Source organism: Anastrepha ludens, chromosome 6, assembly GCF_028408465.1.
Source record: "Anastrepha ludens isolate Willacy chromosome 6, idAnaLude1.1, whole genome shotgun sequence".
Classification (NCBI taxonomy): domain Eukaryota; kingdom Metazoa; phylum Arthropoda; class Insecta; order Diptera; family Tephritidae; genus Anastrepha; species Anastrepha ludens.
This window is the reverse complement of record NC_071502.1, coordinates 28,601,621-28,628,772: the sequence shown is the minus strand read 5'-3', so window position 1 is coordinate 28,628,772 and position 27,152 is coordinate 28,601,621. Positions and strand designations below refer to the sequence as shown.

Below are 27,152 nucleotides of genomic sequence, written 5' to 3'. Positions count from 1 at the left end.
TATGATAATATTGGTATGGCTCAATTACGTATGGAACAAATTATAAGCCAAATGGCCGCCGCGGCCTCGGCGGCACACCTCCATCCGATGGTCCAAATTTTCGATGACGCTGAGGCATAATTGAGGTTCTATGCCGTTAATGTGTCGAATTATCTCATCCTTTAGCTCTTGAATTGTTGCTGGCTTATCGACGTACACCTTTTCTTTCAAATTACCCAAAGAAAGAAGTCCAACGGTGTCAAATCACATGATCTTGGCGGCCATGATCTTGGAGACAATTCACACTCTTCGTAGCTCGTGAGACTTCTCTATACATTAACGTTCTCTGTGTGTACATGAACAGCAAAACTTGAGAATTACAAATACAAATTATTTGCTTCATGAACAGACCTGTTTTCATTCAATAGCAATTTTAGTTTGTTTGAGGGATGTTTGTAAATATTCTAAATCGAATGATTAGCTTATCAAAAAATGTAAACTTATTCGGGAGATTCGTTAGATTTATTCGCACTTCTCTTGCGCCAAAGCTGGCTTTTATAATTATACGCCTCATAAAAGACACTTAGGTGTAAATATTATATTTAAAGTATGTAATTATACCGTTAATAACTGTACTGTTCCTAAATATCTAAATATAGAACATACAAAAAATATGTCACTGGAGTTTGTGTAAGTAATAGTTTGTAATACTTAAATCAAAAAAAAAAAAAAAATACAGTTAAAGCAGCTTAAGCTATTACATATTTCTATTGGGAAAATACACACCTACACAGACATACATACATAAAAAAATTTACAACACAGTAATATAATATAAAAATTCGAAGTACAACATTTGATGCGACTTATCGAGGATTTGTTTTTTTTTTAATTCTACAAGAAATCGCTAATAATCATGGAATGCACACCAATCGATTGCCCTCCTCAACGCGGCGTTTTACACGCGAGCGCATATTTGACGACTCTGCCTTCAGACTGATGCCGGCGCAAATGAAGCAGAGTACCGCTGCCACCACGGCGCAATAGATGGAAATGCCTGGAAGAAATGTTCGATTGTTTAAAATCGCATAAACTTCAAATACCTCAAACTAGACACTACCAATGGAACAGCTGGCGGGATAAAATGGCTCGGCGTCAGCACCGCACAACAACTGCACTCTAGGCACACCCCAGGCAAGCGGATGTAGAAAAAGCGCCAACATAATACTGATCGCTGCAAAAGAAAAACAAAGCAAAAAACAAAGAAAATAAAAACCAAAAATATGAATTCCATTGCAAAAAATTTCAGCATCTGCTGGTTCTGTTCTGTTCTGTCGAATTAATCGAATGCATGACTCACCTGACACAACTTGCGCGCAGCCCGTCATATTGTGTATGCTCTTGCCAAATGCCGATTGCCGGCAACAAGTGATGAGCGTCAACGCCACCGTTATCGAGTGCACCGCAAAGCCCAGTGACATAAAGAACATCGTGAACTTCCACGCAACCGGATAGACGCTGTTGTCCGTCGCAAAGCCATCCAAGTCGAAGGGACCACAATGATAGCCATAGCTATGCATCACCTTGCAACGCGTATAAATGCCCACGGAGGGGTAGCGCACCGTTGGCACCAGCGACACCAAGTGTGTATCGTTTTGGACCTCTTGCGCACTCGTTTGTATGGATGCGCTGGAGCCGACACTGACCAGCGTTGGATTGGGCCCAATCAGCCATTTGGGTGTGACTATCGCAGAGGCGATTAACATATCGGCTATCAGGCTCAACACGAACCAGACTAGACTGCCACCGGTGATGATGATGTAACACATCTCTCTTCGATTCCACTTCTCTACTCAGGAAATGTATTTGTGTATTAGCGCTCCGCCTGACCGTGCTACTGACCGCGTGCTCGCTGCATTTGTGTGCTGGAATGGCATAAAAAGAACATGAAGAAATGCGATGAGAAAAAAAATAACTTTAATTTTTGAGTAAAATGTGTGTGTGTGTGTGTTTGTTTCATTTGGATTACACACCGCTGCACCCCGTCGCATGGCATCACCACAATGTGTGACCCATATACTGAGTTCACAAAACTTGTGAATAAACAAAGTGAATGCAACAAAAAATGGCAGTAGGTATGAAGCAACAATAAAATTCAACAGAATAAAAACCAGACCAAAAATCACTGCACATTGATGATCAGCCAAAATGACGTCACTCCGCTTTGGTGTTGTATTCTTTGTTTATTTACTGAGTAATACGAGCTAATGATTGTATTTTTATGATCTTCAACTCTGCACGCATAATAGCCGGGCGTTCGTATGGCATCTGTATGAATATGTAATCATGTATGTATGTATGTATATGTAAGTTTGACGTATTTATGTAAAGTTCTTACACAAAAGAAACGTTTGAAAGCTTACATACAAACATAGCTTTGTAAAGGGTGATCAATTGAGAGCTTTCGGATTTTAAAATGAAATAAAATTATGAAAATTCAAATTTATTGGGCAATCCTTTTTGTTTTTGTATAGAACCATTCAAGACATTTATTTCTTAAAGATAATCCCTTTTAAATCTTGGCCGCAACAGCGCCGCAATTCGGTCCTCTGCAATTCGGTCCTCCTTTAGTAATGTTGGTTTCCCCAAGATAAGGCCCTACAAATAAAAGTCCAAAGGTGTGATATCAAACGATATTGGTGGCCAATCCACTGCTCTGAGACGAGAGATAAATTGCGCACCGAAACGACGACACAGTAAATCCTTTGTTTCACGGGCTGTGTGGCAAATAGCGCCGTCTTGTTGGAACCAAATGTTGTGGAGATCACGAGCTTCAATTTCACCCATTCTCTGCATCAAAAAGTCGTTCACCATGACGTGATAGCGTTAGCCATTCACTGTTACATTGACGCCAGCCGAGTCTTTGAAGAAATATGAGCCGATGATTCCTCCAGCCCATAGGACACACCACTGGGTTGTTTTCAATACATCTAATGGCTGTTCTTGAATGGTTTGGAGTTGTTCTTCAGTCCAAATATGGCAGTTTTGCTTATTGATGAATCCATTAAGCCAAAAATGGGCCTCATTGCCGAACACCAAAAGTTGGCCTGAGCGCGCGATGAACTCTTTTCACAGAGCGTCGTGATCTGTCAAAACGAGTCTGGCGTGATCTGTCAAAACGCCCTATTGGAAAAAGAACCTCCAATCTGATCACCCTTTATTTATGTAAAGTTCTTATATCAAAGAAAAGTTTGAGAAAATACATACAAACCTAGCTTTGTACTTGAAGGGTTAGGTGAAGGCAAAAAAAAACATAATTAATTTGAGAATTTTTTCAGCGGAAATATGGAATGAAAGCAAATTTTGAAGAATTTTTTTTATTGGAATTACAGAATTAGTTTTCAGTTCAAGAAAATTGATTGGATTCCTCTTCCAATTTGTACTGCACCACCTCTGCAGATCTTCAAGTTAAATCAATTACTGCTCAGAGCGCTATTAGGTTGAGTGAGATTGACCTCTGGAGGCAACTTCCTGTAGGACATAGTAGCATCTTGAATCAGATCTCCCCTTCCTTCTCTGTACTTCGTACAGATCTCTCCATCCGCAAACTGAGATTTGAGAGTTAAGGTGGGGCTATCTTTCTGAGCGGGCAAAATTGGAAGGAGATGAGAGTACCTCTGTCTTCACTGACGGATCCAAGATGGAATCTGGAGTGGGAGCGGGGGTTTTCTCTAAATCAGCCAATATTTCAGCCTCCTTTAAACTGTCGAAAACGAGCAGCGCTTTCCTGCACAACTTCAACAGCACTGAATGGATGTAGATGGTATTCTCTTCCCTTCGCAGGTAGTGTAGTAGTCCACATTATGGTATCAAAATGCCATGTAAGCGCTACTTGAAGTACACCTGTGGTACTCTTGCCATCTAACCTACCTACCGACCGCTGCAGATTCCAATGTCCAAGGTCTTCCTGGGTGTAACTCACAATAACTTCTGCAGGAGTTGCGAAAATGAAGAAGACACTGAGTCGATACAACACTGAATGTCCTGCGCTTCAAAATGCCAGGTATCTTGGCGATTATTTCTTTAAAGACCTGGGAAATTTGCCAAGTATCTCTATGATGTCTCGAGGGACTACTTGCCTTCTTAAAGGGATCCAAGTAGTTTCAGCAACTTAGTTAGGGGATGGAAATCAAATTTAGGGCCAACGAGTGTCTTGCCTTAGACAAGCAACCTGGCTTACCTAACCTAACCTAGTCAATTCATTCGTTTCCCCGTGTAAATTATTTTTTACCTTAAAAAATAATTAAAAAATGATTAAAAACCCTAAAAATACATCAGATATTTCACTTTGAAAAACTCTGCACCAAAATTTTCATCATTGAATAAATCTTAAAATTATTTTTTTTTTCCAAAATTTTTTCCGTGTTAATCCAATAATTTGTCAAGCGCATTTGACTTAAAACGTTCACACGACAGTCGGTTCAACGTTACCGGAATTACCCGGATTTACCCAAGGACTGTCACTCCAGTAGTATTCCATGTACCACTTTATGTCTCTTAATTGGAGTGATAACCGTTTACACGAGCCGAGTGTAACAAATCGCTCCAGTCGATGAAAACCACTCCTACGGCGGCGCTAGAAGGAATGCTTTGCACACCACCTATTGGTCTTAATGGGGAAAATCTTGCGGCAAAATCCGCGGGAAGATTAGTGGCTGCTGGAGTATTTACTTACAGGCATAGCTCAATAGGAAAGAGGAGTACAGGTTGCACAGACTACATGACTCCGCACTTTAATTGGGAGTGTTTCATACTAGAAGTGAAAATGATGGATGGCACAAAGTTATGAAGCCTGGTAGGACTTTTCATATTTACACAAACGGGTCAAGAACTTTGGACGGAGTGGGAGCGGGTACTTACTGTTCAAAACTAGTTAATTGGCAGCCAATCAAACTGCCAGACCAGAGCAGTATTTTCCAAGTGTAAGTTTTTGCTGTTGAAAATGCCGGGGAACTAGGCTACACAAAAACTGAAAATAACTCAATAATTAATATTTATGCACGTGTACCGTCAAGCAGCAACAAAAGCAATAACCTCATATTTTTTTAAATCCGAAAATGTCCAACGGAGCAGAGAAGTCATGGAAAAGCTCGCCGCAAACAGAAGGCTGCACATCTATGGGGTACCGAGTCACAAATACATTATGGAAAAATCAAGTGAAAGCTAAATGGACTAATCTGACCACATGCAAAACTTCAAAAGTCATGTGTAGAACTGAGTTTAAAAAACTGACTCTGGAGGATATCTCACAAATATTTAGATCCGCATGCGCTACTTTTTTTCCTTGTTCACTGCTCTCGGGAGCATAGGGCCTCGGCAAGACTGCTCCATCGTACACGGTTTTGTGCTATTGTTTTTTCACCGTCCCATGAGATGTGTTTTTTGGTCGAGCGCGATGCGTTGCTTAGATTTGCTAAAAGCATTGACATCCTACGAGATGTGTACTTTAAATATAGGTCAGTCTACATGTGGTATTGCTAGGGACCAAAAGGTACATGCGTGACTAAATGCCAGCCGAGTTAACCTAACCTATCCTACAAACTGCGATATTCTACAATTAGAAGCCTGTGTAAGCTGGCGAAAAAATATTAAAAAATATTAAACGCGTTTTCAATTAATTTTCTAACACTTTGATTTTCCATACCAACAATGGAAGTTTCTTAATGGACCTACTGCCGACATATTACTTGATTTACTGAAATCACAGAAGGCATTAAATTTCTAATTGGATTTTCCTAAGCTAAGTTTGCTTTCAATTTCCGTTTTTTCACCATTAGTATTAAATTTCAATTTGTTCGATTGCAGTGCATGGCATGACTTGGCCTATTAATTTACACACATATTTAGCTATAAACATATTTATGTACGTGCGTACGTATGTGCCATAATATAACTCATCCCCGCCGCCGCCACACTCCACAACTTGACCACTTTGCATGGCCATAAGTGGCGGACACTCCCACATTTTTTGTCTTTTCTGACTACCATTCATGCCACATATCTCCTAAGGCTGTCCCGCTGCCCCGCAGATAATTCACGAACACAACAACAACAACTATTTAATTCAGCTACAACCATAACCTCAATGTATGATACAAAAAAGTCCCATATGAATGTGTGTGTATGTATGTATGCATGTATGTCTGTATTTAGCTCGTCATTAGCCTGAAAAACAAAGCGTCGGAAGCACAATGACCTGTAAATGATTTCGAATTAGTAAAAAAGTGTGTGTGAAAGAGGAGCACACCAAGGGCGAGCAGACGTGACGCCATGCCATGCCATCACCGGGTAGATTGACGTATGGAGGGGAACCTGTGAACGTTTTATGGTTGATGTAACGCTGCAACTATTTGAGGTGATTTAAAGCTTTTGACGCGTCGGGAGCGTGAAAGTAATTTAAATGTAAAACAAGCAGCTGACAGTGGGATTATGCCGGTAGGGTCGCGCTGAATATATGCGCCTTAAACACGCTCAATGCGTCAACCCGACAATTAACGGTACAATTTATTAAAACATAGACCATAAAAGCACTACAACGCTTGGCAGCAGGCAACAACAAAACCAAACGCACGACTGCTGTGCACTTCCGCCCACTTAGTGTAAACATTGAATGCTTCAGCGGCTTCATATTTAATATGTAGACATTCTCACTTCTTATAAACTTTTTTTTTTTGTGATACTGAACTTTCCAGTTCACTTTTTAGCCCCTTCGGCCGGCTACAAGTCATTATAATTGAAGTTTAAGTGCTAATGATGATGGCCCCCAATGCGGAAGCTATAAGCAAATTGCAACAGACGCAGCCGTTGTTGTAGCGCAACATATGTTCATCTAACTGTAAACTTTGCCACGATCTCACAGCATCGGCGGAATCTAAATTCCAAATTGCAATGGACATACATTCTTGCACAACTACAACTAGTCGCTGCGCTGGCATTAGTATCCCATGGACCATACTCCAATTGCTGCTGCACAGTGTTCTAAAGTTATGAAAACTTGTGGGTAATTTGCGAAACATAAAGACACAAAACTGTTATGTGCTACGCGTTCCCACGACAGTTGATTCTACTTTACCGGAACGACCTGGACTTGTGTCAGGCCAAGGACTGTCATTCCAGCAGCATTCCCCGTGCTGGATAAAGGAAGTGCTTCCAACACTGAAGGGTTTGCGGGATGGTACGAAGTTGAAAATAGTCGACAGAAACGACATTTTGTATATACCTCGTGACAAGATGCGTGTAGCCGGCACGATAAAACTGGAAGTCGCATCTTTACTACTGAAGCGACAAAATTCTGGCGTCCCTACAATGGATTGGAAACTGCTCCATGCAGAAAAACCGGATGCGAGCGGATCTTAGGACCTTATACTCCAAATTAACATGGAGGCCGAGGCCCTATTATATCATACCATCGCTTTGGCAACATGACTTGGGCAATAACATCCTAAGGATAGCAACGAAAACACTCTTGAGGCCGGGGAAGTAGAGAGACCCCGGACTGGAATCCGTGATGATCGCCCCTCTCGCGCTTCGGAGTGAAAACACGGAGATAAGAGAGGTTAATTCGCATAGAGAATCGGCAAACAGCCGTTCCTATGTCAGAGAACACTGATCTAAATGGAGGGGAAGGTTCTGCAGTTCAACCTCCATCACAGTAGAACGGCATCGCAATAAATCCTCCTCATGCTTGAGGACTTAACCTAACCTTCCGCCATTTTTCGCCCCCTTAAAAGCAGTAACATCTCTCCGTTGTTAAACGGCATTTCTTTAAGGCCTTCGGCCCCCTTCCATTGGCTCGGAGACTCTTTCTTCAGTGTGCTTTATAAACTATTTATTTATTTATTCTTATATTATTACTTCCCATGGTTCCTGGGAGGAACAAAGGCCCACAACAAGTTCCTTCCATTCAAATTTGTTCTGCGCCAGTCTCTAAACTTCATTCCAGGTTAAACTCATTTCTAATCCAAAAAAACGTTTCCAATTGTTCGATGACCTTTCGCGTCTACGACTGCCTTGGGGATTAATCAATCAATAGCGGCTCTTGCTTGTTATAAATATATACCTATATAATTGGCGCGTACACCCTTTTTGGATGTTTGGCCGAGCTCCTCCTCCTCCTAATTGTGGCGTGCGTCTTGATGTTGTTCACAAATGGAGGGATCTACAGTTTTAAGCCGACTTCGAACGGCAGGAATTTTTATGAGGAGCTTTTTCATGGCATAAATACTCTCGGAGGTTTGCAATTGCCTGCCGAGGGGCAAGGCTTTTTCTTTATTTTTGCTTTTCACCGAGATTTGAACCTGTGAATTACGAATGATAGTCACGCACCAACCCATTTGGCTACGACGGCCGCCTCCTCGGCCAATCCAATCCCATTTTTTTTCTAATATACAAATCTCAAAGAGTAATGGAATTTGTTAAGTTTTTATCCGCAGATCAGCATTCGAGATTGGGTTTGATAGTTTTCAAGATTTTACGAAAACATTGATTAGTGAAAACTTGTAGTTTGTTCGTTTATAGAGTAGAGTAGACATGATTTTACATTAGAATGAAAGATCCACAACCTTGTGCGTTGTGAAATGTGTGTTGCTTTCCAGGCTGGACGGCGGGAGCCAAATATTGCTAGAGCTTTCCTATGTGGTATTTAATGTCTTCCCTCGAGCCACCTGACTCCGAGATGATACTGCCCAGATAGCAAAAGGTGGCCCCTAAAACCTTAACAATCGATCAGCAACCGATGCGTATTTTGCGTATTAGTATGCATCACTTTGGTTTTTGAAATGTAACGATTGGAGTTGCATTGCCATGTCGGGAAAAGTATGCGATAGTAGGTCTTATGAATAGCCCGATGCTATATATTTGGTACTACAACCTTTATTGAGTGTTTGGCCGAGCTCCTCCTCCTATTTATGACGTGCTTCTTGATGTTGTTCCACAAATGGAGGAACCTCGGAGGTTTGCAATTGCCTGCCGAGGGGTGACCGCTGTTAGAAAAAACTCGTTCTATCATTTGGTGTTTCAAGTTCGGAGATTGGAATCTTCTCAGTTCCGAATGGTAGTCACGCACCAACCAGTTCGACTACGGTGGCCGCCTCACAGATGGACGTTACACTTAGGCAAATACCTTCGTTATGGAAATACTCGCGGGAATTAAATTGGATAGTAACTTTTCAAGTAGAAAGCTTGATTTGGAAGAGAAACTTTTTTTTTAATTGTCTTCACAGCAGAGACGTACAGAACAGCACATGCGTCATGCTTAACTGAACTCATTTCCTTCTCAGTTTGGGATTGGATCCTCACAAAGTCATCTGCTTGCCATTTAGCGAGTTTCATTTCATCCCAAATAAGGCATTACTACTTCTAGCTCACCCAATATAATTTGAATTTTTATAAAAATATGAAATGTGACAAGGAATTATGCGCTCAGAAAACACTGTATCTTGCAGCGGCTCTATTATGAACTTCTAAAGATGTAGTTCGAGCAGATACGCGTCAGCAGCGTTGCAATCAAACGGGTTGATTGGACTCTCAAAGAGAGGCGTCCGCCTAATGATTTGGCTGCTGAAACTTGCTCGCCTTATGCTGCTTTCGATAGCATTTCATTTGTTTGGAGTTTCGAAAACCACTACCGCCATCAACAACGGCGCATCGTTAATGGTGGGGCGGCATGGAGGCGGTGGTGCAGACATCAGCGCGCGTCAGCCACTATCGCATCATCAACAGTTGTTTTACATGCGTCTCAGATTGCTGCACGAGTATTTGTTGTACAATAAATTGACTAGAGTTTGTTGTTGTTGCTGCTATATTTTGTTATTAGTAGGCTATTTGATGGCATGTGGCAGGCTGGCTCCTCATAATTGCATGATTGTGTTTTGGCAGCTAAATGAAATTTGTGCAGAAGGGTTGAATGGTTGGCGCTTGCGACTTAAAAAATGTTGCCGGCAATGAAGGGGCATAGCAAAGGGCAAAGCTTTGTAATTGATATTGATATAAGAGAATTTTCAAAGTTTGATTTTTTCTCAATTACAAGTCAAATTAAGTTGCATATGTTTCGCTTTTTTTCGCTTTGTTGTAAGCGTGGGTTCAATACGAGTAAAACAAGCGCAAAATAATGAGAAAAAGAAAACATTAATATTTACAACAAATGTAATTTTGTATTCACTCCGCGCAATCGGCGCGTTGATTCTCTGAATGACTAGCCGCGGCCGCCAAACTTCCACAGATGTAGAGCAGCGGGTGCGGGTGGCGGAACTCTGTTGGCTGGCAGTTGGATGTGAGCGATGAGTATCATAGTTAGTTAGCTACTTATGCATTGATAGGAAATAGCAAAATATGGTGGGCTGAATGTGGACGTGAGGAGAGCGCGGTGGGGTAGGAGAGTGAGTCTATAATACGTTGCCTGTTATGGGTTTTGGGGTGCGGTCACTGCCGTTTACTGACTGCGGCCATATAAACAAGCAAACAAACTAAGAACTAAGTAAACTAAAGGGAATGACAGTCAAACAGGGAACGAAATAAATGCATACAACCAAATGAATATGCGAGTGTGTGTGTGTGTGTTACGCAAAGAGAGCAAACAGTCAGGGGGAGCAGACAATTGAAGCTATTATTATTTACCACAATCATTATTATGGCAACGAATGGAACAACAACAACAAAAGACAAGAGAAAAACACATAACTCTAAACCAATAAAATGCAGGAGCAGTAGTTAGAAAAAATGTTACACGAAGAATACAAAACATAAGAAAAAAACAAGTAGCAGTCTGGCAGCGGTTTGGGGCGCAGATAAATAGGCAGTGCGTACCAAGGATGCCAATATTAATGGTGATTGTTAATTTCGGGATTTCGTCGGCATAACTACACCGCACGAGAAAATTATAAGACTAAGATGATTACGATTATATCTACAGGGTGGGCCATGTAAAATTTGCTTTTTGAATCGGCTATAAAAAAACTAACCAAATTTTTTGTCAAAGTTTTTGTTTTATTTTGAAGATTGAACATTGACATTTATGAATGAAAAATAATATCGTTCGAATGACTGCCACGACTGGCTTTACAGTAGGCCATTCGATCAACCCAATTTTTAAGCACATTTTCGATTGTTTGGGGTCCAATTTCATGAATGGCAACTTCGATTTAGTGTTTTAAAGCATCAATCGTCTCTGGATGGTTCGCATAGCATTTGTCCTTAACGGCTCCCCACAAAAAATAGTCCAACGGGCTTAAATCACAGCTCCGAGGCGGCCAATTGATATCGGAATTTCGGCTGAATATTCGGTAGCCAAAAGTTCGAATGTAACTTTGGCAGTGTGACAAGTTGCACCGTCCTATTGAAACCAAATGTCGTCCATGTCATCCTCTTCAATTTTTGGAAACAACTCGTTGAGCATGTCGCGGTAACGCTCACCATTTACTGTAACCGCGGCTCCTCGCTCATTTTCGAAAAAAAATTGCCCCGATGATGCCGCCAGACCAAAAACCGCACCAAACAGTGACTCGTTGTGGATGCATTTGCTTGTCTACAGTAACGTGTGGATTTTCTGAGCCCCAAATCCCACAAATTTTGCTTATTGACGTAGCCACCGCTGTTAAAATCAGAAAAGAAGAAGAGGACTCACCACTTTGGAAATAGGTTTTCAATATTTCCCAATTTTGTTCAAGAGCATTGCGTCCCATTTTGTAAATGTCAAACCTTTAAGTAAATTATCAACACATTTCTACCATTCTCAAAAAAATAGGTGGTTCAAAAGGCAAACGCTATATGGCCCACCCTGCATATTCGCCGTTGCTGCTTACAACCTCTTCCCAACCCCTCTCGACCAATTTGTTGATGCCGTTCCGCCAAAAATTGTCTGGTCTGGTGTCAAAGAAGTTGTTGAACCAGTTTTTAAGGACCACTTTGTTATCGAAGGTAACAAACACCCTTCATTTGGTTTGACAGAGAGCAGAAAAGATGGGAATTGGTCGGTGCAAGGTCCGGGGAATACGACGGATGCTGAAGGGCCTCCCATTCGAGCTCTTCGAGTGCGGCTTTGACGACATGTGCAACATGTGGCCTGGAAGGAGTATGGTTTGACCGTTTGGTTTGGTTTGACAAGTCGATCAGATCTTTTCAGTCGAATAGTCAGTCAAATAGCCTCATTCACGCGGAGTAGTTGAACAATGCAGAGTTCCTAGTTGAACTCAAATTTTTCGTCGGGGAATCCTTATGCTGCCTGAAAGATGGAGCAAAATTGTAGCGTTCAATGGCACGCACTTCACATAATATCATGCAGTATTTAATTGTTTCAATGATTCATAACTTTGGCTAAGAAAATACGGAAATATATTCCCACACCCAATATACCTATATGTTTTATATATTTAGCTCAAAGAATATGGTATTAAACCTATTATTTAAATTAAAAACGATGCAAATTCAGTTTTTATGAACTTAAACAAAATACTATATTACAAAAAAGTAATTTCTATTCAAATTAACTGGAATCCACACAAGAAACCAAGCAAATCGTATATAAAAAAGAGGCAAAAAATATTCTCTCATCTCGAACGGGAAAAATGGGTTCCTTATGCTTCATTACAATCGAAATATGTTTGTAAAGATAGTACTGTTTACCAGGGCACAAGGGAACAGACGGAAATGAGAGAGTTGACGAGCTTGCTAAGGCACCCGCTTGCCTAAGATGAGTAGGTCGTTCACTCTCACTTTTGATGGCGGCACAAGATGAGCAATTAACTCTAGAGACACATTCTATATGAGAAGCCTCGAATTCCCACCGGATTGCCTTACAACAGAAAACACAACGAACTTTATTTTATCACACCCAAGGAATGGATGTAAAATATTGGTTGGAGTACTGACGGGACATTCTCTCACTACATATCACGCAGCTAAAATAGCATTTGCACAGAACGACGCGTGTCGCTTATGCGAAGAAGAAGGGGGTACGTTAGAACACCTCTTTTGCCACTGCCCTGCGCTAAGCAGAACTTATTACAATTGCTGGGTAAGATATATGGCACAAACTATGTTTAACACGACTCCAAAATCACTGGTAACACTACTGACTCTGGTGGTCTATGCGAGATATATTCAGATCAGCTGGATAACCTAAAGAAACGTTGTAAGATCAGTAAACCCACTATAAATATGCTAATAAAAGGTGGTTTTCAAACACTTGAAGATCGCTCGAAATATCTCAAAAGTCGCATAATATACAAATTACTCTACGATTCTGCTCATATTCTTCACCATGAAATTCGATTACTGAATAAAAGAAGAAGACCATTTTCACATAAATCAACATTATGCGAAGTAATAGTGCTCGCTGATCATTTAAACTTGAAGACATCTCCAATGAGAATACCTCAAACCAAGCTACAACCCTGGGCTCTAAACTCTGATAGCTTTATCGAAGACTTATGCTTTTTACGAAAACAGTGCACCAACAACACAACATATCAGCAAATTTTCTGGAGAATAGTGCACCCTCTGAAACGAAGTGGTTGGAATATTTTCACCAAGCAAGTCAATGACTGTTTTGCTGTTACAAATGAAGCTTGGTAAACCCTTTCTCACGTAGTGAAATATCCCAGCTACTTGAGACAGGCTAAACGGATGTACAGATTATGCAATGTCAGAATCATTAGAGGCTATAGGACCATATCTGACGAAGCAGCAGGGGTAAGGGCAGAATCCTCCTCGATATAAAGGTAAAATGCATGAAACAAAAATACACGCATGCAAAAAACGCGTGGGTATCTGGTCACAAATCCTCACTGAGGGACGCGCTACAGAGGATCGATGATACCGTTCTGCAAAACTGGCAGACCAAATGGAGCGATAGTGGGAAGGAAAGAACCACTTTCACTATGATCGCCAACATACAGAAATGGATCCGGAGAACACATGGAAACGTTACCTTTATGCTGACACAGTTTTTAACTGGGCATGGCTGTTTCAGGCAGTATTTGTAAAAAAACAAGCACACAGATCCCCACTCCACATTTTACCTATACTGTCAAGAAAAACATGAAACGCCTGAGCATGCCCTATTAGGATGCTCTAGATTTGATGGGAAACGAAGCATATGGCGCTCAAATATCGGCGAGAGCATGACAGCTGCTAGCCTAGTACAATATATGCTAGTATCGGAATAAACGTGGAACTATGGTTGTAACCTAGCCTCAGACATGATGACAATGAACGCAGACAAATGAGTGAATAAACACATCCTGCCCCCTCGAAGGAATATCTTAAGCGAGGCGATGGAGTGGTTTAGTCCCCAGGCACTACGAATACTCAGTTCAAAAGAGCCAGGGAATATCGCATGTGAATCGGGCATACGCGTGAGTCGGCTCATACGTATCTTTAGAAGATTCCACCTCCAAGGTCCGCATACGAAAAAAAAGAACCCTTTCTCACGGACTACTACCGCAGGATGCCAATATCTTTGAAGCTGAATTACAGGACATAATTTCAGCATTAAATCTGTAAAGATTAAACAAAAGGTTTTAATATGCACAGAGAGCGAATCAGTGTTCAATGCTGCTTGAAACATTCGAATGGTTGTAGGCCCAATGTATGCAACAATTCGAAATCATTTTTTCGAAGCAAAAATAGTAGGAAAATTCGCCCCAAAATTCATTTTTTTTTTCGAAGCATTTTATTCCGCGAATTTCTACTTTGGACTTCTTTCTTTGGGGTTATTTGAAAGAAAAGGTGTACGTCGATAAGCCAGCAACAATTCAAGAGCTAAAGGATGAGATAATTCGACTCATTAACGGCATAGAACCTCAATTATGCCACAGCGTCATCGAAAATTTGGATGGAGGTGTGCCGCCGTGGCCGCAGCGACCATATATATATATATATCTGTTTATGTACTTGTAGACTTGTGGTGCATATATGCATAGATCTGTGCCCCCAAGCAATAAGTCAATAAGTCAATAAGTCAACTTAGGATACATTGAGTTACGCAGGTACGAGTAGTAAAGAAAATCTGGACGAGCGAAGAGTTCAAAAGCAGCTAGAAAAATTGCCAACTAAAAATAGCACAAATATTCATTCATTGCCTTCAGTGCAATGGATTACGCAATCATTTAAATGAGTTCGATTCGCAAAACCTAATCATTTAAAGGGAACCCCAGATATTTGCTTTCCAACTCGTAGTAGATTTCGTGGAAAAAATTGCATGTTTGTTTGTTATATTGTAAAAATAAGTCTAATAAAAAAATTTGTTTTCTAGTAGAAAAAGTAATTATTATACATATCTCAAATACATAACTGAACATTTCGATTGAATTTTCATTTGGTTATTAATTTAAAACATTTTATGATTAAACAAAATTACCGGCACTCTTCCATAAATCGCAGAATACGAAGAAATAATAAATAAAGAGTAATGTTATCTGCTTTCTTCCAATGAAAACTTTGAAATTAGTCAAACTTTTATTAATGAATATTCGTATGTAAATCAATTTCAAGTCAATCTCGGTGTGTTTGTGACTCATTAAATAAAACCACTTTTTAATTTTTGAATTCATTTTTTTTCAAACTTTTTGTTCGCCACTTAACTTTTTCTGTATTTTTCTGAATCTATTATTCTAAATTTATTTCAAAACTGTCATAGCTGAAGTACTTTTTTCCGACCAGTTTTTCGTGTTGTGTTGTAGCTTTCACGTGAGCAAAATTGTTTGTGGCTGTGTGGGCATGTTGTTGGTAGTTTATTGGAGGTGTCCACTAATGTATAAACTTGTATAAATACATACATACAGTTATCAGCATGAACATTTAATCAAACAAGGAGCTACACGGTTATCTTCCCGTCTAGGGAAGAGTGGAACACTAACCCAACATGGCTAAATGATGGCTCACAAAAATGCTACACAGATGGTTCCAAAACGTTCCAAGGATTAGCCAAGCGGAGCTCTTCGACATAATGGAAACAGTGGAAATCATATCCAAAAGAGGTTCAAGAAAGTAAAAATTAAAATACTTTCGGACAGCATATCGGTTCTCAAAGCCTTGAATAGCTTCACATTCAAGTCAAAAGTCCTAATAGAGTGTAACAATGCACTCAACTGGCCACTCATAATCAGGTCTCACTGACTTGGGTACCAGAAAATGAATGACACGAAGGAAATGAGAAGGCAGACTTTTATGCCAAAAAAGGGCAGAAGGGGTTATTAATTGGACCTACCCAATTTTTCAGCTTTGACAAAACTAATATGAAACAGGAAACCAAAAAATGGATCCAAACTAAAATCAGGGAACACTAGAACGGGCAAGCGGACTTAATCACACCAAAAAGACTTTGAACTTCAATCTCAAAAGAGAAAAACTCTGTTCTAACCCTAGATAAAAAGGGCCTCAGATTACTCTGTGGAGCACTTACAGATCACTTTGCCTGTAATAAACACTTTAACACAATAGGATTATCTAGTACAAGATCATGCAGGTTTTGCTGTGATGACGAAGAGTCTATGGAACACTTAATCACCAACTGTAAGGCATTAGGCCACAGAAGACACAGAATCCTGGGCTCTTACCTACTAGAGGAGCAAGACTACAATTGCTCCCTCCTATGGAGCTGGATCGATTCCTCGGTGCACTCAATACCACGTCAAGCAATAATAATTATTCCTTTTCTGCCCATTAGTGGGTGCGAAGATTGTGAGTGATGACACCATATGACCTGTATCAACCTCATCTATTATTTAAAGGTCATAAACATAAGTCACTGCTCGACTTAGGTGCTTGATAATGACCAAAGCTCCACTATCCGCCCACCCAAAGCCTCCAAGTGGTCGGTCAACGTGCATACTTACAAATCATTGCTTTGAAGCAGAGCCGTACGACTCGCTGAAATTCGTTTTGACCTACAACGCAAAAAACTATGAGACCTTCAGCCCATCCGAACTGACGAGAACACAAGCTAACCCAAATCAAATTTAAATGCATTTGTGAAGAAGATTTAACTCTTAGAAAGAAGTGGATGCTGAAGTTTTGGCCAAAGATAGTCACAGCCTAAGGCTTAGAACACTCTTTGTGGCAGTGCATTTCAAGTATGCATGCGTATGTATGTATGTGTACGGGTTAATGATTTCGGTATCATTTTAGCCTGATTACATCCACATGTGACTACCATTCGATAGTGCCCGAATTCGACGCCCCGTATATTATCAGTTCCTTCGTATTCGTCAGTTACTCTAAGAAGCTCAGCAAACCATTCGCCCGTTTATCTACCCCGATGATCCAGATCCGCTAGAAATGGGATGCATTCGTCACATGTTCCGTGCGGTACAAGGTGGCGGTACTTGCGTACCGAATAATTTATAATGTGGCTATAATAGTCGCTTCATGAATGCCTAAATGTTGAACACGTCGCGATGCATCCACATGTTAAAGGTTGTTCAGCAACACTTTGCGTTACAACAGCAATGATGGGGAAGATGAAGAAGAATCTAAGAAAACAGTCTTTCACAAGCTGTGTGAGTCCCCAGGTCTGGGTGATCTGCACCACGGAATGCTCGTGGAATTCTCGATGGTTAACTTGAAAGCAATTCCGGAAAAGAAAGTAAGCGACAGAGGCAGTTTCATAGTCAATAGAAGATGGTTCGACTAATAAAAAGCAATGGTTCTACAAGTGGCGTATCAAAATGGCAACTTTTGTGCTCATTGGATCTGGGCTGTGTCACTCAGATAGCACCTCCACCAGCACCACCACCACCACTAGAATAATCGAAATACTTTCTTAACCGAAGCTTAATAATATTTGGCTAGTTTTAAGTTACTTCCATTAGGGTGGTACTTAAGGCAGGTGGGAACTGATATTTTGTGAATTTTTTTACTAAATTGGCTTGCAGAAATTTTTGCGTGTTAAGGGGTGGTCTAGAATTTTCAAAAAATCGATGATTTTGTGTTCTGATATTTCGTAAGGTAGGCTTTTAAGGATATACTGTCAAATTTGTATTTGTAACGTGGTTTATGAAGCCCCAAAGATTACGATGGTATAAGTACGTTTTAAGAATGAGCAGCGAAAGAACAACCAAAAACGTATTTAAAGCAAACTTTGAAGGAGCAAGAAGAGAGGCCGGCCAAAGAGACGATGGTTGCAAGACGTAGAAGACGAAATACGAAAGATGAAAATCTCTATCTATAAAGAGCGAAAGCGGACTGTCTAGAAGAATGGAGGCGTATTGTAGAGGAGGCAATGGTCCACCCGGACTGTAATGCCAAGATGCTGACTATGATTCCTAGTATTTTCGATTATACAGCCGTTTTAGCAGGTAGAATGAGATTCGTCACGCGGCGGCATCAATGGAAATATCCACTCTAAAAACTTTAAACTCAATTATCTCGAAACTACTTTTTTCGGTCTGGTGTTGTCAAAAAAGAAAAAAAAAAACTATTCAACCGAATCATCTGAAATTTTAATATGTTGTTCACAACATCAATGGCTATCGCCCGTACTAGAATCATATTATTATTTCAAATATTTTTTATTAAAAAACTGAAAAAAACCTGATTTTTAGAGTGTCATATTCAAAACAGCGCTATTTTGTCAATTTTTTTTTTTTATTCTAGTACCGGGACATATCTACAGTCATACTGATGAATAAACATTTTTTCGGATTTTGTGTTTCAGATAAATAGAAGAGCCAAAATGGACAACACCGTCCAAGTCCAATTTTTCGGTAGGGTCCACCTCGGCGCTATTTTTAAAGTTATTAAAATTAAAACAATTTTTTTTTTCATTTTTTCATTTAAAATAAAAACAAAAAATTTTCAAAAAAAAAAATTAGAATTAAAAAAAAATGCTCATTTAAATTTTAAATAAAACAAAATTTAAATTTTTTCATTTAAAAGAAATAAAAAATTTCAAAAATGGAAAAAAAAACTTAATTAAAAAAACGTTTTTAATTCAAAAAAATATTTTATTATAAAAAAAAGTGTATTAAAAAATTAATTAAAAACTTGTTTTTTTAATTAAAAATTTTTTTTTTGATAAAAATTTTTTTTTAATTAAAATTTTTTTCGATTTTTGAAATTATTTTTTTTTGGTTTAAATGAAAAAATGTTTGATTTTTTTAAAATAAATTTTTTTTTTTTAATTAAAATTTTGTGTTTCATTTTTGTATGTAAAAGAAATTAAATAAGAAACCTTAACAAGCCGGAACTTTTTTGTTTTTCCTTTTAGGGTGGTACGGTGTAACGTATATGTATGTGTGCACATACACAGCTGTAACAATTTTGATTTGTATTATTGAAAGAAGAATCAAATAAAAAAATAAATGAAAAAAATTAGCTTTTCCCGCGGGAAGTTCTCATATTTTCATGGCAAACTTGAAAAACGCCGAGCACAGCTTGGTGGCCCAGGTATCTTTTTTTCTATATTAAGTTAAGTAAATATATAAAATTATTTTATTTTTATAATTAAATTTTTTTTAAATTAATAGTAATTTAAATTATTTTAATTATTATACGCATCACAGAGATGTTTTGTTTTTTTGTTTTTGTTTTCTTTGGAATCGGTTTTGTCTTCTTTTCTATGAATTATATATAGTACATCTGTATGTCAGAAACTAAATATTTTACGCATACATACACACATATTTGAGAGCATTGAAGTTTCCAATCAATCTTCAAAATTCACATATTAAAATTTTAGTCTTTTTGAAGAATATTTTCCTTATTTTCAAATACACAAACACATCTGCATCAAACTACAAACACACAACATATTTTTTCCTAGAATACGAATACTCATAATTTCATTACTTTTTCTTGAGTAATTCCGCAACACTCCTTTGCCACCAGGGAGCCAGTCACTCCCTTTGCTCCTTTTGTTGATGTGTTTTTTTTTTTTTGTATTTTTGTGAACTTCTTTTTCTGTGTTATTTACTCGTATTTTGTATTTATTTTGTACGTTTCACGCTTTTGCAACACCAACCAACAGCGGCAACTGATCGCGCGATTTGGAGCAAATCTTTGCTGCTCCAAATAGAAAAAGTCAATCAGCCAGTCAGCACAGCCACAGTACAAAACAATAACAATGCAGTGAACAATAAGAACAAACAATAGCAACAACAAAAAGCAAAGAGTAACGCCAACGCGAATCTTCAAATGAATTCAGTGCGCCCGCAAATTCGACTCGACTGTAGAAAATGAGAGATAGAATAAATTTTGTTGCTGCCACAACGAAGGCTCCGACAAGACTGAAGCCAACTGAAGCCAACTGAAATTGCTTGCGCTTTAGTAGTGGAGTGGCGGCGTAAACGCACGCAATGTTGTGGCGTGGCAGTGGCAGCGAACTTTTAGGTGGCAGAACATATAAACCAGCCAGCCGGCCAGCCAAACAACCACCCCGTTAACAGCGCCACCGCCCGCAACAGCAACAACACAGCTGAATGAGCAATGCACACGATTACGCCGCGAAAGCGAAATCCAGTCATTCCCCTGCTTGCTACACTCTCGCCGCCCTCACAGTCACGCTAGTTTGGAGCTTCGCTGCTTCGCGATCAGCTTATAAGTGCCGGCATACATTACACCAAAGGCAGAGGGCGTCGATGAGCGGTTAGGAGACGGTGCGTATGCGTATATTCGGGCAAAGAGCAACAACATAAAACAAAGACACAAACCAGCAAATATGTACATAGGTTTATGTATGTATGTATATTATGTGTAGACATATGCGGATGATTGCTGGTGGCTTGTTTGACTAACCGGCTAGCTGGCTGGCTGGCAGGCTTGTCCGCTTGGCTGCTCCACATGGTAGCACACACTCGCACAAATGCCCATCAACAGCTGCTTAAAGTGCGCCACTGTTTCGACTATTCAATCGCAGCCGCTCGTCCGCGTATGCCCCCAGTCGTTGCCGCTAGCGGCTTAGTATTATCTGCATGGCAATTGAACCTGGCAGGGGAACTCCAACGTTGCAAATCGAAGGCAATACGTTTCCCTCTTTACATTACATTGCATTTTCATGCTGGTTTCTTTTTATACTTGATTGCCTTAAACATTTTATTTCATTTTAATTACGAGTGCTTCCTTTGGTCCCCCATCAGCACCAACGAGTCTGCAATGGTTGACTGATAATTAAATCCAGGCGCGCACATTTGCTTTTCAACTCAATGCTTAGTTGTTGTTGGAACTTTTGAAAGACAACGCAAGTCCTAATCTTTGCGAATAATGCGTGTTAGCATAAATATGTCGGCATTAGGTGCCAGAGGCGTAGTAGGGACTGAAATTGCGGAGGAAGAAGAGGGCAAAATGTCCTTCGGAAATATTCGACGTGATAAAAAAGTTCTCAACGATTCTACGTCACTCACATATGCAAAAATATTTAAAACAAGGTGTAATTCATTTGAGCAAGGCGATGAGAATTTTATTATCGATGCTGATTCGATGAAGCAAGCCTTCTCCCTCCACCAAAGCACAGCTCTTAATATGGAAAATGAAAATAAAGGGTGAACAGATTGGAGATACTTTTTGCAAAAGGGTTTTCTGACAAATCACACTCGACTACTGCCAAACTAAACACATAACTCTTTTGTAAGATTCATTGACATTTCATCATGGAAAGACTTATGTTTCAACAACATTTGCAAATCGTGCAATTGTATTACAAAAATTGACGCTCTGTGAAAAGTGTTCATTGCGCGGTCAGGCCGACTTATGGTGTTCATAAATGCGGCCCATTTTTGGCTTCATAGCTACGTCAATAAGCAAGTTTCCATATTTGAGCTGAAGAACAACTCCAAACCATTCAAGAACAGCTATTAGATGTATTGAAAACAACCCAGTGGTGCGGCCTATGGGCTGGAGGAATCATCGGCTCATATTTCTTCAAAGACTCGGCTGGCGTCAATGTAACAGTGAATGGCGATTGCTATCGCGCCATGATAAACGACTTTTTGATACCGGAGATTGAAGCCTATGACCTCACGACATTCGGCTTCAAGAAAACGGCGCTACTTGCCATACGTCCCGTGAAAAAATTGATTTACTGCGTCGTCGTTTCGGTGCGCAATTTATCTCTAGTTTCGGAGCAGTGGATTGGCCACCAAGATCGTGTGATATCACACCTTTGAACTTTTATTTGTGGGGTTAAGCTTAAATGCTTTGTGGATAAAGCAGCTTCGATTGAGGCATTGGAAGGTAACAATTGGAAATAAAAAACTATTGAAGCAAAACATTATAACGCATATTATATCGTTCCTAGTCGGAACACAGGTCGCACACAAATGTTCTCAGTCGCTATGTGTCTTATTTAGTTCTTCGTGGGGGTGGAAGGAATCTCTTGGCAGATTGTGCACATCCAAGTCTGATGTGGGCGACCTCTGCGTCGACTTCCTTGCGGATTTCATTGAAAAGACATTTTGGCCACACCTACATCTTCTCTACGGCAGAATGTCCAATACAATTCCATTTTCGTCTTTTTATTTCGGAGTTAAGTGGGCAACTTTAACTAGGCAGAAGAAGGTCTATAGTGGAGATTATACTCTGCCAAAAGACACGGCATATAATTCTGAGGCAAACCTTTGAAGACGTCGACTAACATTTGACTTAGAGACATAAGCCAGGTCTCAGAACCATATAGGAGTACCAATTTCACGCTGATATTGAACATTTGAGGTTTTGTTTTTAGTGACAGAGTGCGAGATCGCCACAGTCCGCTTAGTTTATGAAACAGAGTTCGTGCTTTGAAAATACGAGCTGCCACATCTGCAACTACGCCACATCTTTTGTGATTTTACTACCGAGGTAGCTGAACTCATCCAAATCAATGAATGGAGAAGAAGCTGAAAAAATCGCTAATCTGATATTTTGAAGTTCCATCCTAATGTGTATATACATAATTTATTACCCCAATAAATGCATAAAACTTAAAAACAATATTTCTTTGTTCGAATATTTTGATTTGAAACACTTTTTTTAAATAAATTATAACAAAATCGAAAATCTCTTGTTTCAGGACATTCCCAGGTCTACAGGACTACAAAATATGATTCCGAAAATCCTGGGATGTATAAAACCACGAAATTCGTTATCCCCAACATACATGCATGCGTATAAGCTAGTCTCCTATACTGCTCTAAATATAGGGTGTTTTTTAGGAACTTAAGCACTTCAAATGATAATACAAAAGATAAAAATTTTTTGAAATATTTTTTTTTTTATTATTTAAAACTGGTAGATGATTTCATGTCATTTTTGGTTTTTTTTTATACGATATCCGGTACATGTTCGCCGCAGCAACGATTTATTTGGTCCATTCGATCAATCCAAATTTGGGCTACTTTTCCCAATAAATCAGAATAATAAATCCAAAGGAGCTCAATTAGAAAAAATGCGACGTAAACTATTGTCATTAGGCTTCAATTCTTGCATTAGCTGTATTGTACGAGTATAGGCACACAAGTTCATATCCTTGTGTCAAATTTTCCACGTAGTTGAAGGATAAAGGCCAACAAGTTGAGAAGGACGACGAATCAACATTTCGGCATCGTCTTCAACTATTCGCTCTATAAACTTCGCGAACAGATTTAATTATTTTTTCAAAGAAAATTTCCTCAATTTCGAAGCGTTGTTCTGGCGTTAAACCATTCATTATGACTTGGCAAATTTTACTAAACAGAAATGTCAGCATAGTTTGCCATTGTCAGTTGTCAAATCATAGTTAACAATACGATAATTCTCATGCAGTTAAATAAAAACACCCGTTAGTTCAAAAATGCGGCATTCGGCGCACATACCTACCAAAGACGTTTAAGGCATTCTGAAAGCGATTCAGATATTAGGTCGTCTTCTTCTTCCTTAGCATGACAGTCCTGGATGGACCACTGCTTCTCCAGATTTTTCGAACTGCTGTCAACCGCATCACTTTTGTATGTTCATCTCTTTGAGGTCATCGATAACCGAATCTATCCTTATTTTCTTTGTCCTTCCATTAGTTCGCTTCCCACACGGTTGCTGCTTGAAGGCTCTTCGTTTTCGTTTTCGTGCTCTTTGCTTTGGCATAGATAGATAGATATATGAATGAGGATTGCACTTCGACCTCATGATCTTTTGAGTCCTGTACTCATCACAGTACCTTAGATCAAACCCAGTTCCCTTATTAAGTTCAGAATAGAGCTGGGTTGGATTGAGTGTGTGTGATCTTCTATCTGTAGTTGGCCAAGATTTCTCAACATTGTATGCGCTATAGCGCTGCATTTCAGGAGAAGGTGCATTAATGTCTTCTGGGATTGGTCGCAGAAACGGTAAGAGTCCGTAGACCAAATCCCGATCATGTTCGAATGGCTTCGAAGTCTGCAGTGGCCTGTGAGGATGCCCGAGAGCATTCTCAGATTATCCTCTTGGAGGGTTTGAGTTTTCTAAACCTCTTTTGATTGTACCTTCCCAGTAGAGATTTCGCCTGGGATTCCGCCTAGCTCTTCACTCCTGAGCTTCTACTTGTTGGTGTGTTGTCCCATGACAAGGAAGGGCTCGGGTCCTATTAAAGGCGAGGCCGCAGCCTCGCTCGCCAATGCGTGGCTCTGGCATTCTTTCTACGTGTTCAAGCCAGCGAATTCGTTGAGCTTTTATGTATTTTATGATGTTTCTTACCTTCTAAGGTGCTCAAGTTTTAGATTGTATCGAATACGATATGCGCCATATTAGGTCAGTTCGCGTAAAAATTATCCAGTAACCTGCCAGTAACTTAATATAATTTCTGAAAATTCGCTCTCAAAGAGAAAAAAATATAACCCAAAAGATACCTTCAATGCTTTTGCATTTCAGAAACTGCAGCAACGGTGACTGGAGGCTGTGGGGAATCAAGGATGAAAAATTGAGGGGAACTTTGGATTCTTTTGTTTTGTGTTTCACAAAATTTAGCATTAGCAAAGTGAAACACAAAACGACTGACGTCGATATATCTGTCAAACTCGCTTAGAGCCGAAAACGGTCTGCTAGGTAGTACACCTCTAAAAATCTTTTCGCCATGTGAAGAATTAATTTCCTCTAATTCCTATTTAATATATGACTTCAAATAAACTTTATAAGTTTCATCCAAAATATATTTAATTACATTCTCCATTTTAATCCCGATTTTTATTTAAATTGACTCAGTTCGCAAATTTTAAATCGTTTTTATTTTTACTTTCCCAGCTGCTGCTTTTCTAACTTGCAAATTCCTACAACTACAAATGTATCCAGTAAAAATTTGCAACTTCCCCTCAAAATGAAATGTCATTTTGCTCTCTCACTTTCCCCTACTTTGCAAGTTTGCTGGATAGATGAACACCAAAGCTTGATAATTTGTAACAGATTTTCAGTTTTTCTTGAAATGAACGTTAGATATCATCATTTGATCTCCTCATCATGGTTGGCATTTATTGATTTGATATCGCCATACATAAATCGTTCCACAAGCTTTTAATTTTGTAAGAATGCCACAAAAGCTAATTAATACAGCGGAAATATTAGCCACTTCATTGAGTTTGTGAATCTTTATTTAAAAAGTAAACTTTTAAAGTTACCAAAAAACCATTTTTCTTTAAATTTACTTCGCGCACGTAAGACCCTTTTCAAAGCATTGAGTAGCAACGTCCTTGGCACTTGTGCTTACTTTCATCCGCACGCATCTTTGCGCACTCCGCCGCTTAACAAATGCACTCTCGTTTACAAGTGAGCAAATAATCATAAATACATTGCGTCTGCAAATGCACATGAATCAATATAAGTGTGTATGTATGTATGTACTCATATATAAATGCACTTGATATTCATTCTGTGGTTGCGGTTGCGGCTGCGTCTGATTCGTTAAATTATTTTCTTCGATTTTGTCTTTTGTCTGTTTGGCTTTGAATATTCTAGTCATTCTTCAAGGCTTTTAAGCACATAGAATATACGAATATCTTGACAGCATTATATTGTATCTCGGTACCGCGCCTCTTCCCCCATTCTCCATCCTCCCAAACACACTTAACTTGAAGCCATTTGTTTAAGTATTCAAATCGCATACGCAGATAAGTTCATTTCATTATGCACTTGCACGTGTGTGGGTGTAGTTGTGCAAGTTGTTTTTATTATTACAACTCTTTGTAAAGCTTTTACACTTTCGATCATTCCATTGCATATCTCCAGATATCGATTACTTCATGAGCAAATATTTTATTTATCTTTTCAATTTCATTTGTCCATCTTATTTGCTTAATGAACTTATAAGTGCTTATCGAGTTCCCGTCAATTTTTTTATCATGTTTTCGGTGATTAAATGCGTATGTATGTATGTACCTGCATATATCTACAGTTTGTCAAGAAAGTCTTTTGACATCTACTAATCTAGCGAAATTCAAACAAATTGCTTAAGAAAAAATGTATTTTTTCATGATTTTCTTTCAATCTGTGGCTTTATTTGAACAATATAAATAATTCATAATCCAGTAGTAAAGATACAGTTATTCCGGTTAAAATTATAACTTACAAGAAAGTAAAAAATAAACTCAAATTCAAATTTCTAAATTTAAATAAAAATTGTGATTAAAGTGGAGAATGTAAGTGAACATATAATATTTTAGATGCAAATACAAGGTGAAGTCCAAAATAAATAAGAGTGAGCTAAAATAGAAACCACAGGAGCTTTGTTCTGATATCTTCGAGTTTATTTATTCAAAATAGTCCCCTCTGTCTTCGATACACTGTTTTGCGCGATCTAAAAGCTTTTCGAAAGAGTGTTTCAGGTCATTGACCGGAACCCGGAATGTTCTTCAGGATGTCGGTACAAGCCTTTTGGATGGCCTCTACGGATGCAAAACGTTTTCCTTTCATGGCCAAATGCAATTTTCCGAATAGGTAGAAGTCACAGGGAGCCATACCAGGCGATTACGGTGAGTGATTGATGGTTAAAATGCGATTTCTTGTCAAAAAATCAGTCACTAGAGTGGATCGATGAAATGGTGCATTAGTATGCAATAAGCGTCAACTTCCTCCTTCGCGGTATTCAGTGCGAATTTGACGAATGCGATGCAACAAACGCTTCAAAACGCCAAGATAGAAAATTGCATTGACGATTTGGCCCATTGGCATGAACTTCTTGTGGACAATTCCCTTGGAATCGTAAA

The 27,152-nt window shown here is 39.2% G+C and overlaps 1 protein-coding gene across 2 annotated transcripts; it reads right to left on the bottom strand.

The window, feature by feature from the left end:
* Positions 1–37: 37 nt before the first annotated feature.
* Positions 38–20,251, bottom strand: LOC128866384 (LHFPL tetraspan subfamily member 2a protein). Of its 2 annotated transcripts, none has more exons than XM_054107077.1 (4): positions 19,825–20,251; positions 1,340–1,904; positions 1,100–1,213; positions 38–1,036 (listed from the first exon to the last, which is right to left on the bottom strand). In XM_054107077.1, exons 2-4 carry the CDS (start codon positions 1,806–1,808, stop codon positions 894–896), a joined length of 726 nt encoding a protein of 241 aa, XP_053963052.1. In that variant the 5' UTR covers positions 1,809–1,904; positions 19,825–20,251; the 3' UTR covers positions 38–893. The 2 variants fall into 2 exon arrangements, with proteins under 2 accessions (XP_053963052.1, XP_053963053.1); XM_054107078.1 differs by lacking the exon at positions 19,825–20,251 and adding an exon at positions 2,013–2,140.
* Between the last annotated feature and the right edge of the window lie 6,901 nt (positions 20,252–27,152).